This window comes from Neopelma chrysocephalum, unplaced genomic scaffold, assembly GCF_003984885.1.
Source record: "Neopelma chrysocephalum unplaced genomic scaffold, ASM398488v2 Primary Assembly neopelma1_44, whole genome shotgun sequence".
NCBI lineage: Eukaryota > Metazoa > Chordata > Aves > Passeriformes > Pipridae > Neopelma > Neopelma chrysocephalum.
Genome location: NW_020897703.1, coordinates 14,076,329 through 14,094,610, shown reverse-complemented (window position 1 = coordinate 14,094,610; position 18,282 = coordinate 14,076,329). Strand labels below are relative to the sequence as shown.

At 37.1% G+C, this 18,282-nt stretch overlaps 1 protein-coding gene across 2 annotated transcripts in view; it reads left to right on the top strand.

Moving 5' to 3' along the window:
• The window catches only part of METAP1D (methionyl aminopeptidase type 1D, mitochondrial), a 45,228-nt gene that overhangs the window by 13,474 nt on the left and 13,472 nt on the right, over window positions 1-18,282 (top strand). Inside the window, exons 1-5 of one of the 2 annotated variants that reach the window (XM_027678561.1) lie at window positions 7,248-7,328; window positions 10,560-10,726; window positions 13,036-13,185; window positions 16,577-16,725; window positions 17,388-17,430. In XM_027678561.1, coding sequence (XP_027534362.1) covers window positions 10,697-10,726; window positions 13,036-13,185; window positions 16,577-16,725; window positions 17,388-17,430 — 372 coding nt within the window. In that variant the 5' untranslated portion in view covers window positions 7,248-7,328; window positions 10,560-10,696. Of the gene's footprint in view, window positions 1-7,247; window positions 7,329-10,559; window positions 10,727-13,035; window positions 13,186-16,576; window positions 16,726-17,387; window positions 17,431-18,282 lie in introns of those variants that run through there. The other variant, XM_027678559.1, reaches the window with a different exon arrangement.

Here is an 18,282-nt window from a genome sequence, read left to right as displayed (position 1 = left end):
GATTGTGTTGGCAAATAAGTGGCGGCAAGTGAGTGGCCAGTATAGTTTCTGGAGAAGAGATGTTATGTGTGCTGCTATTACTGATACCTGTTTAACAAATAAGAGCTACTTTCAGTGGTAACCAAGACCAGTTTCAAGAGTTTAAGTTTGTTACTAGAAAACAGACTGAAATATGTATGGCTGTGTTGATATTATTGTGATATAAGGATGGATGCAGGGGGTGGTCACTGGTAAAGCTTAACCATCTGTCACTGGATGTCCAGCAGTGACTGGGGAGGAGGTAAGGAGTCCCACCACCACACTGCCTGTTGTCTCACAGCCCATGCATCCCATCTCCAAGAAGCTTGGACCTCCCCTGTGATGTCCAACAGGATCTGCCCCGTGGCATAAACAATGTGGGGTTTCCCAGGCAAGCTCTGTCGACCCTGTTACCCCATAATATAATCAAATGTGTCATCTCTGCCTTTACAGAAATTTTGTGCCATGGCAGTACTTTGGTGTTTGAGGCAATTTTGATGGCTTCCTTTTTTTTTAATCTTAATAATATATTTTTTGAATAAATGAGTCTGAATGTTTGGTACACAACCATCCTGTTACTTTCTGCCTGTTTTACGCTTATGTTCTTTCCCTTTAGCATTTATTAGAACAACTTCCCTTTCTACAGAAGCACTGTGTTATTTATAAACTGCCATTTTATTTGCAATATGCCATATATGAAATGGGCCGTAGATGGTAGTTACATGGCTTGAGAATAGAACCCTTAATTTTGATGTGTTTTATAAACAATTGGCAATAAATGGCCTCATCCTGTGTCCTTTGACTTTAGTGGGAGTTTTCCGACAAGTGTATTTACACAGGAACAACCAGGCTGCCAGAGCAGCGGCAGCGGGCAGCGCGCCTTTGCATTCAGCACAGTTGTGTGTCCCCGTGCCAAGAATGAATTTTGCTGATTCAAATTTGCTCAGTTTGTCAACACACAGCTCCCATTGAACTTTGCAGGACGAGAATCATTCTTGGCACAGGGCCGTGGCAGCCCAGGGAGCGCTGCCCACTGCCGGCACCGGCTGTGGCGGGAGCTGCGCACTGGCAAGAGAGCAGCGCTTTGGCTCCCCAGTTTCTGAGGCTCCCGTCTCCTGTTGCGTGTGTTTGCTGTTGTGGGAGTAGTGGGAAGAGTCAGTGATAAAAAGAGATCTCCTAGGTTAGTTTTCAAGGCTTTTTTTTTTCTTGTGTGTGGCTGTCTGGATGATTAATGTGAATAGGAAAATACTGTTGACCCATTTAAATCATGTTAGACAACATCCATTGCTCATCTACATAATGAAATACACACTGAACATTACGGCCTAAGTATAAGAGCCAGTAACCTACAAAAATAATATTTTACTCATTTAGATTATGAAGTAAAATATAGGACATTAGTACTAATCATAGTATTAAATTTTAAGCTATGCAAATTGTAATTGTCAGTGAAAAAGAACTATAAGTTGAAAGGCTATTAGCATTTCAGCTTTAACTGTTAATTTGAGTAATCTTTTTTTTTGCTAGTGTGCAGCAGTAGAAAAGTCTATATGCAAAACATTTAATAGTAAGTGCAGAAGTGTTTGTTTTATACTGTTATTTAATTTCAGTCATTTAAGAGATGTTAGAAAATAATTTGCAATATTAAAATATGTTAACATTTTATATTACAGAGAGTAAACTGCAATCTTTACTTGGGTAAAATCAGCTATAAAAGGCAAATTATTAGTAACCAAAAGGCAAAATAATTTTAAGCATTTATTTAAGTACCAAAGCAAATACCGAAGCCTTTAGAAGTATGGATTTTGTCAAATAGAAACATAATTGTCAGCATTTTCAACTAAATACAAATTTTTAAGTACTGAATTTAGGCTGACAGGTTTCTATGGTTACCTACCTTTCCAGTAGTTTGGTAAATCAGCCTGTGAGTCACTAGTAATTATTTGGTTTTTTGTTTGTTATAGTTGTAATTCTGTGTTCAGTTTGAATCTAATACAGTTCACACCACATGCTTTGGTTTATGTATATTTTAGTGTGTATGATTGACAGTGATTGAGCATTTCTTATGGAGTGCTTGGTTTTTTTGTCATAAGTGATGTATGTTGGTACTTCTGAAAATGTAAACAACTTCTTCCTGTATCACTGTTTGATAAACAGGGACTTTTATGTTAAGAAAGAGGTCTTTGTAAATGTTAAGCATGAAGATAAATGAAAGGTATTTTAAAGATATTTAAAACAGCTTCCAAACATTATACCCTACTCTTCCAAGTTTGAACCATAATTCTATCATTATAATTCATTCAGTGACCCAAATGTCACATATTTATGAATAAGCTTCCAAGTTATGCATTAATAGCACATACTAATGACTGACAGGTTTAAAAATAAATGTTTTAATCAGGATGCTACAAGCTATCTGTGGCAAGCTCTTGATTGGAACGTCTTCCTGGTGCAGAGCATCTTCTTAAAAAAATTTTAAAAAAAGAGCTTATTTCCACCACCACCACAATAGTTTAGTAGAAACAGCTGTAAACTCTTACACCTCTCTGCTCATATATCTGAATTATAGGATGTAATTCCCTAACCTTAACACTTGTCAGTCTAGCGAAGGACACATACGTGTTTTCTCAGTAAAGGCTTAACTGTCCTAACCTAACTTGTGTTTTCATGTGAAAATAGGACAATACAAGTCATTAACAACTTTTAACACAAATCAAAAAACACTGCTAGCTGTCATTTTTACCAAATGAGTGGTGATATAATCTTAATTAGTTAACCCATTCATCCCAAACTTGCTAGCCATGTGCACTTTTTTTTTTAATTTTGGTATAAGACTGGCTTATGATTCGGAAATCGCCTTGTGTCCTTAAAGATTTGGCTGCAGGTGTATTGAAAATACTTACTGCAAGTGTTCTTATACTTTGTGCAGGAAAAAGACTGACTGCCCATCCTCTTCCTGTGTCTCAAGCTACGTAGAAAATCCTGATACAATGTTCAGGAGCATTCCTAAATTTTCTGTGCAAAGATTACTCTTATTTCAGCAGTGTTGCTCACCCACTGAAAGGGTTTCTGTGGGAAGTGTTTTTTTGTGGTGATCCAGACATATTTTTCCATTTCAGGTGGAAATTTAAGAGGTTAAAATAGGATTTATTTTTAACATTTAATATTGTTTCAGGCATGTATGTAGGACATAAACATGCCAGTTGAAAAACAGTTGTTTCATAGAGCACCTGAAAAGATTTTATCCCAGTAGGATTCAATGAATGTTAAAGCTGTGGGTGGGTGCATATAAACAACAAGATTTGGTATTGTGCTGTGTGTGAGGACTATTTGAATAGCTTGTTATTTTAATCTGAAACTGATATTTTTTTGAACTGCATAACTTGTTACAATAATTGTTACTTCCCTAAAAAATCAAAATCATTAATAAAATAAGCAATCTTTCAAGCAAAAATAATTTCTCTAATCTTTTAAAAAACCTAGAGATAAATAGAAAGTGATTGAAAAATGTATTTAAATATGCAAGCCTGAACAGTTATGTTTCTCATTCTAATTTATTCACTTTATGATAAATTAATTTACTCAATATAGGAATGCAGTAACATAAGAGGAATGTTTCTCCTGCTAGTCACAGAAGTTGATACTTGCCAGATGCTGTGATCTGGAGCCTAAATTCCCTTGATATTAACTGTGATTGAAACTCTTAATATTACTTTGTCCTGCTTTTGTACTGGACTTGTTCCATTTTGCTGTAATACTGCTTTAGTCAACACTGTCTTTTTATTTTCCACTAGTGTTATTTTATCAGAGAGAGAAAATATAGTAGAAATAGCACTAGGATGTAAGGCTCTATTGGAAAACTGCAATGCCCTGTTCTCAAAGTTAAGCTTGTACAGCCTGATCCTGTTTTGTGTAATAGACAACTCATTTTCTTTGGTATATTAATGAATATCATTCGGATATAGTTAGATTGTACTCTTCATTCTTTAAATCCTATAATATGATGGGGAAGTAATGTTTAATGATACCAGAATTTTACTCAGTTATTTCTTATACTGCCTTGGTGTGACTCTGTGTGTGTGTGTATATATATATCCATACATACATACATATATACATATATATATACATATATATATAAAAATATATATAGAACTGCTCAATTGGTCAAAGGAGGTTTTAATGATATAATATTAATTTTTCCTTTTATTCTTGTTTGTTAAAGTTGCACTGTTGGTTGCTGCTGATAAAAGGTGGCACCGAGCCAGCTTCCTGAAGGAGCTATGAGGAGGGTCATGGCTTGTCATGACCTGGGCACTGGTACTTGAATGTTGTTATTATTGGGATGAAGTACCCTTAGGCTGCCATCCTTCCTGTAAATAGAAGAGGTTCTGATTCTCTGTGGTTTCCCAGTTTACCAACTTGTAGAACAGCTATTTTGTTGGCCCTAAGTTTGACTGAATAATGAATTAGAGGCACGGAACTATTCCAGAAGGCACTGATTCATCATTTTAATCTGTTAGTCTAGACTAAATCATAATAAGTAAAGAATCTGTTTCCATATAGTTTATAAATTTACTCCAAATTTAAAACCTGATTTGTATTGGCATATAGCAAAACAAATTGCCCAGTTCCACTCTGCATGAAGGGCAGAATTGTAATTAGCAGGGAGCATTTCTGAGGGCCAAAATCGACTGTTTTCAGTGACACGGAGGAATCCCGGTGATGTCGGCAGAGGGGCTGATTCTGCTCCCTTGGAGTCTGTCGGCATTTGACTGTTCCTTTGCTTTATTGCCTCTTAGGAGGGTAACAAGAACAGCAATTTTGTTAATGCCTTTGTTAAATAAACAAATTGTCATTACTTTCCAGATAATTTAAATAATTAAATAAAACAATCCCAATTAGAATATAATGTTTGCAAGATAGTGGCCTATGTTTCAGTTTGTCAGAGTGGAGTCATAAGCATGCTGTTGTTGATGTTTTCACCAATGTGTTGCTGTTGTAACTGAAGTCACATCTATCCTGATGAATATTTCATTTCCCCAATCATGCTATTAAAAACAGAGTGTTTTTACCCTTTCATTTCTGTTTTCTCTTTTCCAGTACCATCATGACAACTGTGGCTGTGTCCTGTTTACAAATTGCTGCTAGTCACATTTTCAGTAGTCCTTACGGGTTTTGCTTTCCCCTAATGCGTCCAATTAGGAGGAAATATTTCTCACGAGCATGGACTTGCTCTTCTTCTTGTAATGGCATAGTTCTGCAGTCCAGGAAACAGTGCTGCATGGTGTCCATGTCCACGATTTCCTGATGTGGGAAAAACGTGTGGAAAGCATCTGGAGAGGAGGAGACCCCCTTTACCAGCTTGTTTCCTGTAAGCGAAATTGGAAGACCTTGTCTGTGCAAATAGATTTCAAAATAGAGTCTGCCCTTTGACTGTCTCCATAATTACACAGCGCTCTCTGTATTTTATTTGGCTGCCAGAGCAGTTAACCCCTGGAAGTAAGGGGCTGATGATGGCATGACCAGCACGGGTATGCAGACATGACCATGTGAATACACTCTTGTTTGGAGAAGCCTGTTGTTAAGACCTTGTTACAATATACTTTTACCAAATTTGAAAATTATTATGTGTTGGATTATGTTGATTAAGATATGTTATATCCTTAGTGCACAGAAAATGTGGAGGTATTAGTTGCAAAAAAGGAAAAAAAAGAGAAACAAAAAAAACTTCTTTCGTGGCTTTGATGTAATCAACATCTGTCAACAGAATGAATTTGCTTTTGTTTAATTTCAAGGGCTCTTGTCCTTCTACTTTGCCCAATCAGTTTCAACTTCTGCCTCAGGCATTTCCCTGTGTTGTTCTTGAGTTTTTTCCTTTTTTTTTTTTTTTTTTTTTCAGCAAATGCACAGGTTATTGCTTGTGAAATGTGAGCTGCTCTTCTGCTACACAGGTTACACAGAGCTGGAAAGAACCTTTAATCTTTCCCATCCTATTTTTGAAGCTTGGGCATACCTTTGCAACAGGGGGATTACAAAGTCAGTGTTTTATTAGACAGTTAGAATTACAATTACAAGTAAAGGTCTTTCAAACCACAGCCATTATTTTGGATTGAAAAATGGGAACATTTGATAATTAGCAGTAAAAAGCCATATATTCTTACCTAGTTGCATTGGCTGGATTCCACATATTGTTACCCATAGTAATTTTTATACCTCACTTTAAACTTTTAGTCCTCTGAGGTTTCAGCAAAATGAATATTTGCACAAGAAGATAAATTATGATAGAATATTAAAATTGACAAGCCGAATTAAAGACCTCTAGTGTTTTACCCCCAAATGGGTATATACTGTCTCCACAGCCATTCTTTTTTGCAGTTTTAAAAAAAGATTAAATCACATATTTTGTAAAGAGTTGTCAGAACAATGCTTTTGATGTTGTTAACTTTATCAAGAGCAAGTTGATTTTATTTCCTAAATGGTTTGGATGTTAATTCTTGTAATCCTAAATAATTTTGTTACTGTGCTTCTGTTGATACTATGACTAAATTATTTTAAAATACATTAATCTATTTTTTGTCTCTTAAGATGTATCCTTGTATTTATTGTAGCTTAGAACTGTCATGAAGTTTATCCATTGGTAACGCTTTTGCTAATTGCTTGGAAAATTGAAATCTTGTATAAATAAATACCAAAACAATGGTTGCTAACAATCACATTTGATGATCCTGTAAATTAACAGGTTTTTTGCGTGGCTACCCCATACCTCATTCATTGAAAACATAGCTTGATAAATTGCTGTAACTGTTAAATAAGAAGCATTAGAAAAGGGCTTATATGAAAGTTCATTTCCAGTATCTCCCATTAAAAATACTTCTTGACCAGAGGAAAATCATATTTAAATTACTAAAATCAACTTAATTAAGGGTCATTAATACAGATACACATAAAAAACTCTCCACTCTATGAGTGAAATGGGAGCATTTCATTATATAGTGTAGCATGCATGAACAGATAACAATTAAAATAGCCCTAGAGTAAAAGGCTAATAAATATAGGGCACATTGTGCTGCAAAATCAGTCACTTAAAAATGCTCCCACCCATCATAATTTTGAATGCCGTATTCAGCCACTCTGACTGACTCATTTAAACAGAAAAAAAAAAAAGTAATTTCCACACAAGATAAATTCATCTGTAATTCACAAGAGCTCACAGTGCGCATTTATATCGTTAATACAAATAGAGGTCTGGAAGGTGTGCTGAGGAATCCGGCGGCTCCGGCAGGACGTGCGTGCACTGAGATTGCACAGTGAGGTTCACTGCCGAGTCAGCGGAGCAGTTGTCAGTAATTTCTGTGCTTGCTGCATTGTATCTGCTGATGGGATTCAGTAGTGCTGGTGATAATTCTCCTCCCTGCAGCTGATAGTAAATATTCTGATACTCGTGGCAGGTGACGTAGCCTTGCTGTTGGGGCAGAGAATAAACACATAAACGGTCAACTTTACATCCTGGCTGTGCTGGTCTGTTACCAGCCTGCCCGGCTGCACGCTCCAGGCTCTCTCCGGTGGCTGCAGTTTCTGCTGGAAGATGCATTAAGCCCATGTTTATGAACTGTCTTACAGTAATTAATACACACAGAAAGCTTAACAAAGAGAATGTGCTTGAGCACCAGTGTTGCAGAAGTAAATAAAGGCACTGAGAAAAGCTTTGATGGTTGTAAGGGATGGGGTGGAGGGAATCTCTGAGCCAGACTTGGAGAATACAGACAGTTGTTCCTGTCTTGGGTGATTGATGATGCTGCTATATCGAATTAGCTGTGAATATGGGAGCTTAAAAAATAAAAGGAGCTGTGGAGGCATTAGAAGGCCTTCTTAAGGAAGGAAGTGTATGGATGGAGTCCAGATTTTCATTATAAACCAGTAACTTCATTATATTTCAATGCCATTTTATTTAATTTTATTTTTACTTTGTAGGAGAATGTTTTCTCTTATAATTTTTTATATTTCTAATGAAGGTTTAGTTGTCCTGTGTTTATAATTCTTGTGATATAATTTAGGAATTGTATTATACTATGGTGATATTTATTTGCATGTTGTATTTCATCTGTTCAAGTAGTAGATATTTTTGTATGCATCTGGTTTATAATGAGTAGTTAGTAGAATAACAACAGGTTACAGTAGCTTATTATCCTGTTATTTTGTGACAACACTTACAGTGTATCTTTGGGAGAACAGAGGTAAAAATTTTATTCCAAATAAAAAGATATCCCTTCTGAATGTGGGCTAGTCAATGGGCATGCACCCATGTATATGGTTTCATGTATTTAACAGTGTGTATTTGGGAGTGTGTATTGTGAATAATTGACAAACACACTTGCACCTTTTCTCCCCTGATTAAATTTTGACACAGTAGACAAGGTGCCCGGAGAGAGTACCAGACGTCAAGGAGAGCATTTGAAATAGATGTTTGCATATTGATGTCCACATGGACTTTAGCTGACCACATCAGTGACTGTGGGATTTCAATGCCTTTAGCTATGGTAAGAGCAAGGTACTTCCACTGCGCTCTGTAAAAGAGGTACCTTAGCTTACGTTGGCAGAGTGAATTCTAATTCTGATGGCCCAAAAGTTGCTGCTTCAGCAGATTCTGGGCTTCCAACTTCCGGAAATGAGTGCAAACTAGCCAGGGAGTTTATAGGATGCTTTGGGTTCTTTGGACATGCTTACAGGTGCAGGTTAGGCAACCATTTCTTTTTTTCTTGTTTGGGGTTTTTCTGTTAATTGGACAATGATTTTTTAATTGTGAGGAGACCCTAGGACAGTGGTAGATTATGAGGCTGCTGATTAAATTCTAATTAATAGACCACGAAACACATCCAGCTCTCTGTTAACTGGGCAGCTCCACTTCCTTGGAGGCACTTTCTTCCCTTTTGAAGCAGGCAACTTCCACTGGGGTTCTTGGGTTATACTGACAGCTTGATCTGAGCCTCACCCTTCAGCTCCACTTTGTTACTTATCAACAATTTAAAAAAACCCAGTAAAAATTTGCTTGCCTTGAGTAAAATTTTCTACAACCTTTCAGAGACTGGTAACTAAATGTAGCACTAATCAGTGTGCAGAGAGACAATCAGGAACACTTCCAACGTAAACCAGATGCAACTATTTCATTCAGTCTGGGTTTTGGGGCTCCAAAACACTGTGTAACTTGAATTTCCTGTATGTCCTGAAATACTGTAAAAGGGCTGTCTATGAATGAGTGTGCATGTGGAAGGATAATTTCTGCATCTGAACATGATAAATGCATCCAAAGGAAGGAAGGTACAATAAAATAAAAACATGCAATATATGCAAGAAACTCTTCTAAAAAAAATCATTTTAAGATAGTTACAAAAATGCATTAGATTAATTTCTTAATTTCTCTGATATAAAAATGTTGAGTTACTTCTGTTTAAACAAAAACTTTTTACTGAAGAACAATTATTCATCTGGATTACTTGCCACAAGATTGCTCTTGTGTTTGTGTACATAATGACATTTTTCAGAAGCAGATCAACTATTATGTTAAACAATATTTCAGAAAAAACCTCTGTTTTGATTGTAGAAATTTGAGTAATGGAAATATACTCTATGTGTAATTGTAGCATAATTGGGCAGTGCCAATAATCCTTTTGAATTTCCCTGTTTTGATGCTAGCATAATTTTTAGAGGTACATTATTTTGGTTTGATGTGTCTGAGAACCTTTGGGCCTCAATGCCCATTTTCCCCCCTTTTTCTTTTTTTTCTTCTTCTTTTTTGAGGGGGTAAAATATGTCATTGCCCAACAACTAAGTTGGAGCAATTAAACTGATGAACTGTCATCCCAAATTCTCATGTGAATTAAATGGAAATCTAATTCAAATATTCCAGATAAATTTCAGTTTTTAATCCCTTCAATTGTCTTTGGCCAAGATTAAAAATATTTCCTGAAGTTTGTTCTGTTGCCCGGCTAGGCAAGACAAAATGAACCCCATTCCTTGTGTCTTGAGCAGCAAGACAAAGAGCAACATTACCTTCGTTATGTTCAAATCTGTGACCAATTTTGAAAAAATACAGGCCAAAATATTATCTGAAATAACATTAAATCTTTTTTCTTTCCTTCTCTTTTCTTGCTCTTGTCCCTTATTCACTGTTTTGCCAAGCCTTGAACAGTGCAAGCCTTGAACAGCTCCTGGCCATAAAAATTCTCCAAGCAGAGGCCAATTGGAGCATCACTCCCGTCTGTAAACTGTGGGGAATTTACCCACATTGCTTTTTAATGCATCAAACCAAAACAATCTGGTATTTTATAAACCTTCGAAGTATTGTTTGGGATGGTCTTTTTGTCCTCATTTCTTCTTCTTGTTATTGCTCTTTCTATAACAGTACAAGATTTGAACTACCCTTGGCAACTACGTGAGTTGCGTGCTTTGTTTTACATGATGCTCTTCTTTTTGCGTACTTTCCATCTTGTAATGTGGAGGTAGAAAAAAACATTAACCACTTTTAACTTATCTTTTAACAGGTTCTGTGACTGGCTGCCACATAATCTTTTCTTCGTTCAGTCGTAACTACCCGAACAGGCAGTCAAGCAATCAACAGCAAAGATGCTTCTTTTTTCAGGGACAGAGGAACACTGCTTATAGTATAGTTTGGCCAGCCATGGTTTCTCCAGCTCACCAAGTTCCTAAGGTACTGCAATTTCTGTTATCTAATCTGTTAGTCAGTCAGTATAGAGTTTTCAGCTGTCTACTGTGTTGGGGTATCTAGTTATTAGGGAGTTCAAACCTGGGGCTTGCTCAGTTATAGTAGTATAAACATGGAGTATTATCTGTCAGTACTTCTGGGTCCAAATTCTTGTTTTGGACAATTATAAACAATCCTACCAGAGGTCAGTAGGAATCATTCATGATCATCTGACTCCTTTTCTGTATAAATCTTTAGCAAGATAATTATAAAAATGTTTATATTTTGCTGAAGGTTTTGTTATTTGGTTATGTCAGATTTAAGAAGGGAATATACAATACCTGCTGGCAGCTGCCCTGCAACCCCACTGCACATTCTAAACTTGAATTCTTTTTGCCTGAGTGTTTTTTTCCTTGCAACATACTTTTATTTTTATTTACTTTAGAGCCAAAAGGGACTTTTTCATGCAAATGCAAATTTAACATGTGTTCCACTTCTGGTTTCCTTTTTTTCTTTTCTTTTTTTTTTCCTTATTTAATTACAGCATACAGATTAACTGTTTAGTATCTTTCCTTTATCCAAAAGAAACCAAAGTACTCTTTCTAAACAGTGCTTTTAAGGATGTGCATTAGTACTTTTTTAAATTTTGCTTTTCATTTTATTATAGATTTCTTAGGCCAAATATAGAGTATTTCCATGGGCCAGAAATACTAAAAAGTTTTTAGATAGGAAAGCAGATAAGAATGCTGGATGTAGAGGCTGTGGAAACTCTGTGTGCAGCAAGAATATAGGGTTACATGCTCTATATATTTTCAAAAGTTTAAAAGTCGTAGAATTTACAAACTTTATTTTCTGTATTTAGATTTGCTTCTTTCTGGATAAAGAGGGAGAAATATATTGTCATAATGAAAAATTGTCTTCCCAGATCAGAGTTCTCAGACTGTCTAAAAATCAGTCCATGTCTATGAACTCTGAAAACTTGAGGGCAAAGTTATTTTTTTTATACAGAGTATGCCAGAAATCACTCTAAAATAACATGGTCTTTTTTAAGATATTGGTATGAAACTGTCCACATAGACATTTGAATGTACACTGCTTTGGGCTTCTCCCTTAATAGACCATAGAGGTCAGTAGGGTCATGTCTCAGCAGTTACTGGGTAAGTGCCCTCCAAGAGCAAAGCGAGGGTGGTGCTGTCTATGGAGTTGCTAATCCAGCAAATGGTGGGTTGTTTTTTTTTTTCTAAATTGAAGCCCAAACTACTGCAATAGGATGTTGTTAGGGTTGATATGCCATTAATTTGAAAGAAATGGAAATCTGAAATTCTGTTGACATAAGTCCACTAAAGATAGTTTCACTTTTTATCAGATTAGAAATTAAATACCTGTAGGAGTAACAATGGTCTTCCTATTTGAAGTCCCAGTAGAGCTTAGTAGTTGCCCCACTCTTCTGTACTCATATACCTTGTTGTTGTATGGTTGTATTGAGTACAGCCTAAGTGCCTATTTTTTTTCTGCCTGCCAGCTTGAGTCTGTGTTTTGTGAAGTCAAGAGCAAAGCTTGTCCTGTGGCCAGTGTGGCAGAAAATCAGCCCGGCTGTTGTGGGCAAAGGGATTCTTCTGCAGTCAGTGAAACAGCCCAGGACTCTCTGAGAGAAAGTGCATTTCCATCTCTGTGTGGAAAAAAAAATGTTCTCATGTGGAAAAAATGATGTTTAATACATTTGCCTTGACGCAGCAAATCAGGATACCCTTGTGTAATATTGTAGATGGACGAGTTTGAGCATATGAACTAGATTAATAAGTAAAACCCTCTGAGTTAAAATAAGTTAAATCCTAAGGTTCTTAGTCAAAAAGCAATCTCATGCAAATTAATAGGAGTTTTATCTGAATGAGAAACTAAGGATTGGATAGGTTTTAATTTTGAGCACCTCATTCTGTATGTTTGCCCCGTCACTTCCAGTGTTTAAGTGCCTTTTGTAGAAAATGTCCCTCTTTGCAGAAGAAAATGAAGAGTTTTTAAGTCTCTGTCACAGTTTCATAACTTGAGACTGTGCTGGAAGTTGGTTGCAGTATCTGGGGTTTCAGCACTGGAAGGCTAACAGACTGTGTAAGTCAGTAGTAACAGGCAATGTTAAGTTCAAAAGGGCAGTGGAAGAAATTCTGAGGCAGCCTTGAGGGTTTGCCCTGATGGCTTAGGAAGGTCGATACTACGACAGAAAGGGCAAGCTGCCATGAAGCAGGAGGCAGTATCTGAGAAAATGATCCCATTGTCATGCTCAGTTTTCTGATCTTCATTTTCAATCCTTTTTCTCCAAGCACATAAAGAAGCCAGACTATGTGACGACAGGCATTGTACCAGACTGGGGAGACGACATAGAAATTAAGAATGAAGATCAGATTCAAGGGCTTCGTCAAGCTTGTCAGTTGGCCCGTCATGTCCTGCTTCTGGCTGGAAAGGGCTTAAAGGTAACAATTACGGAAGTCTCATAACAGGATGGTTGTCTTTTATGCTTTCACTTATTTGGGTTTTGTTCCTACCCTTTTTTTTAAACTTTCCCATAATGTGCATTTAAGTTTAACATGTTTAAGTTAGATCCTGAAAAAATAATAATTTATTAACTTTTGATTCAGTTCATCGTATGCCTGTTCAATTATTTCTGTTCTTTTTGAATCTCTGTAGTACTTAGGGTGAGTTGCTGGGTCAGGTGTAATATCTCTGTATCTGTAGTCTTCCTCTGTTCCAATTGTGCCAAATGATGTGAATTCCTCATAAGGCCCACACTGCATTTTTTCCTTTAATTTCATGGCCCATCTTCCTCATATGTCATGCTTTCCAGCTCTGCATGTGTGCAAGCCCAACGGGCTGGTCTGCCTTCTCCATTCCTGTCCATCCTTCAGCCCCTTGCCGTCCTGCAGGATCTGGCACAACTCACAGAAATGCTATTGGAAAAAAACAGCTGCCAAATTCCACACAATTTTCCAGAGTGCACTGATAGTAAAGCCTCATGGTTTCCAGAAATGTTTCTACAGTATGCTTTTGGGACACCTCCCAAGTTAAAATGTACAGGGAGGAGCCTACTGCCAGGTTTTGCAGATGAAGAAGTGCTTTCTTAGCTCTGCCTTGGTATTTCATGTAATAGCATACTGGATAGGGTGAAATGGGTTGAGTAGCTATGAGATGCAGAGATAGATGGGGACTGTAGGTCAATCCCATTGACTTAAAAGGGGATTTTTCTTCCAGCTATCATCACTCTTTCCCAGAGGTTTAATTCTGGAGCTGGGATGGTCAAAAATAAAACTGCCTGAAGCTTTAATCTTATATAGCTTTGCGCTTTTTTAACTTCTTAATGTGCAATTATTTCCCAGTACAGTAAAACTTACTCATTTAAAGCTAAGGGCATATACATGTTTCGGAAGGATCAAGGTGCAATGTGGGTTTTGAATGAGAGCAGTATTTCTCAAATACTCTTTAGTGTGTAAAGATGTGTAAATACACATGTATGCATTGTGGTGTAGCTTATGATACAGTTCATGGTATGTTTGCCAAATCATACATAATAGCAAAATACTACACACACATAATTAATGTTTTGGAGCAAGAAGGTGTATAAGATAAGAATTACATATCCAGGAGCTGTGTACTGGGAGGGAGGTGGCATTTGGAGTTGCAGTGCTGAGACCACTGCCCGGGTCAGTCACAGGCTGGTGGTGACCTTTGTTTTACGCAAGTTTGTCCAAGACTCCCCTGACTGAGAGAATGCTCCTAAACCCTCCCTCATGGACAGTGAGCGTCTTCTGGTTTCCAGTCTGATGATGTGCATGGTCAGTTTATACCCATCTGGTCTTGTGCCAACACTGTTCTTTAATTTAAACAGCTTCCTGCCTTTCCTTGAGTCTTTCCCTTCACACAGGAATAGAGCTGTGCACCAGACTAAACAAGCCAAGCTCTTTTAGGCTATTCTCATAACATAAACTCTACATTCCTGTTTTATCTGAAGAGTCCCATCCCTCCACCTGTTCCTGTTGTCTTCATGAACCCACCTTGCACACAGTCCTCCAAACTGGCTCTTGCCTGTGCTTTAGCTAGTGGCAGTAAGATCTTCCAATACAACAAAGGTGCATTATAATCCATGGATACAGAGGGATACAGTTTGGGTGGTGCATGGTTCTGATATTACTATTTACTGCCTGTGGAACTTAAAATTACAATATGGTATTATATATGATAGCTTTCCTGGGTTTGAGTTACAAATTGGGGAATAAAGCAGCGAATTCTATGACATGGAAATACTTTGTTAGAAACCGTCACATTGCCACATCATCCAAATAACGGACAAGGTGCGCAGTAGATGCCACCCCAACCTTGCCCAGCTGGCAAAAGCATCTTTAAAAGTAAAACAGATAGTGTTAAAAGCAGAACTTTTCACAGGGTATAAGCCATGCAGAGACCACAGATCTGTCTGCTGAGTATCCAAGAGCCACGTCAAATTCCTTGAGCAGAGCAGCAGCAGACAGCATCCAGTCGGGTACATAGCAGTTCAGTTTGTCTGTGGGCTGTAGATGATAGATGTGCGAGCGAAGGCAGGAGCTATAAACCTGTATTTATCCAGAACCAATGGCTGCAGTATCCAGTACAGACAGCGTGCCGGGGCTGCGGCTGCCACCCAGCACAGAGGCTGCAATGGCTGCTGCAAAGCAGGGGATATGTGCAGTAACCCCAAATCCTGGTTGAGTGGGTTCATTGCTCCTCATCTGCCCAACAACGTTTTTGTGCTGAACAAAATTCAAGCTGAGTAAACAGATGTTTTATCTCAGCACAGTACACAAGTGCACTCCGCTGTATTCACTGTGCATGGTCTCAGTGTTTCAATATATGACTAAGTATGTCTCCTGCACCACAGCCTAACCTATATTCCACGTGTTACTCCAAAATCACAGCCACTGTGATTTGCCTTCAGTCTGCCAAGACTGATCTTCATATCTGTACAAAGTATGCTTTTCAAAGGCTCAGAACTCATTCAAATCAAAATCAATTTGTGGAGGAACCCTCAAAAGTACTTTTCAATAAGAGAGGTTTCCCTACCAAATTTCAAATTTCAGCTCTAACCAGAGTGGCTCAGAGACAGAGCTGATCCAAAAGAAAAGCGAGAATAATGTTATTTTAAGCGTGGATACTCAGAAAATGGATGAATGTTGGGGTTTTTTTAATATGTACAATTGTGAGGAAAAGATGAATCTAGAAAATGTCAAACATAAAAATTAAGATTTCAAAAAATGATGGATAAATGCTTGTAGATTCACTGTGATCATCCAGGCTATGGCAACTTTGAGTATAATATCCTCAAAATATGAAGCCAAATATTTTATAAAATTAAAGAATACCTGGAAAATAACTTCATAAAATGCACAACTACATTATGGTAAATGTACTGGGCAGTTAAAAGACTTAATATCCTTTCTTTTACAAATAAAAAGGGAAAATAATGTTGTGTTTTAAAGGACTGAAAGCATTGAAATGAGACATTTCTATAGCAGCTACTGAAACAAGAAGCCATGAGAAATTGGTGTCTTTGAGAAAGCAAATGTGGAAAAAAGGACGGAAAGGAAGTAGACAGTATTTTAGGTTTCTAGGAACCCTCGAGTGCTCATTTCTACTGCATGCTTTATTTAGAACCTTTTTCTCTTAAAAAAAACAGGTCCATATATCAATAAAGTATATCAGGCAGTGTAGTGTTTTGTATCAAAGCAGTGTACTTGAAACATCCAGTATTTCATTGAAGCTTGGCTGCAGTCACATTCACTAAATATGAGAAGCTATCTTTGCTTTTTTAACAGGATGTTATGTTTGATATTTTAGGTTGGCATGACAACTGAAGAAATAGATTCCATTGTTCATCATGAAATAATCAGACAGAATGCCTATCCGTCACCTCTGGGCTATAGAGGTTTTCCAAAATCTGTTTGTACTTCTGTAAACAACGTGGTATGTCATGGTATTCCTGACAGGTATTTCCCAAATAATATACATTTTACCACCGGGAATTAAAATGTTAAACTGAAATTAATAAATTGTATTTAATACTGAACATACTTCAGCTTAACTAAATGTCATACGTAAACATACTGCAGATGCAGAACATGTTAGCACACAATACTGATAGCTGTTATACCAATGTATGCAAAATAGAAAAAATATATTATCCTGTTTGTACAGACACTTAAAAAAATAGCATAATGCCTTTTGAGTTTGGTATGTGGGGGGGAACAGTGCTGTCTGATTTTTTTTTCATCCAGCAAAATAAGTATAGGCTAAGGAATAAATATATTTGAATTTTTGTGGGTTTTTTTTATACTTGCAATACATTCAGCTACTCCAAAAGTAAAATATGAACCCTAGTGAGAGAAAAAGAATAAATATAATGGTAGATTTTTCATGTGTTGATATGTTTTTCTAGTAGCTGTTTCTCATTATTTTATATTCAGCTACACTTGTTCTCTAAGTAGTGAGAGCTGAACATTAAAAACGGTTAGTCTGTTTGCCTTTGCCTTCCTCCATCACAAAATATCTACCCCGTGATTTTTTATGTATGTCATTAGGTGTTTATTCTTATACTCCCTTTGTTGGGAGCTGTCTGTCACCATTTATTTTTTTTCTGTTTATGTTTCAGTCGACCTCTTCAGGATGGAGATATTATCAACATTGATGTCACGGTGAGTAATTCATATAAAAAATAGTCTTTGATCAACTTTAGAATCACTAGTAGCAACAGGAAGAATAGTGGATTGGAGATGGGGGATGCACAGATGGATGTGCTGTTTACTTCTGAGCCAAGGCACAAGCAGCTGGTTTCCTTTTTTGTTTTTAACTGTGTGTTTATTCCAGCTAGACCCAGGCCTGACTTGAATTTAGGACTGGAATCAGATGCACTGAGATCAATGTTGGCCTAAGTGAAATGTCAACCCAATCCTGCCATGTGTCATGTTTTTGAGAAGGTGTAATTGTTATTGATCCACTGTGTAGTTAATGCAGAGCACCACAGTACTGGGCAGCAGCTGAAGATAGATATGTATGAGATGAGCTAACATGAAGAAAGCCAGCATTTTTCCTTCACTCTGCCAAGATTGATCTTCCTCTTCCTGCTGATTTTGAGTGGGGCCTGACATTATCTTACTCTGTCATTAGAGGCTACATTGGCCTGTGTGTGTCAGTCTATTTGGACAGCAACTCTTTTGCTAGCAGTGTTCCCTACATTTATTAAAATCCCCAAAGGTAGTGTTGTGTTCCATTCCTGGTATAAAAGCCCTGAACCTTTTGAGCAGAAACAGAAATAGTGTGATATAACTGTGATTTAATATTTCCAGAGAATCGTCAATTATAGCTATTTAAATAAACATGGGCTGGATTTTCTTAGGAACAAGAAAGCACAGGAACTGGAAGCCCAATTCTCATTTCATTTATGAAAAAAAAAGTATTTGACTCTTGCAGAAGCTTTTTTTCTTTTTGCTGTGTTTTTATTTTTCCAAAGTGCTGTTTATTTCTAATATGAACACAGATGTCTTTTG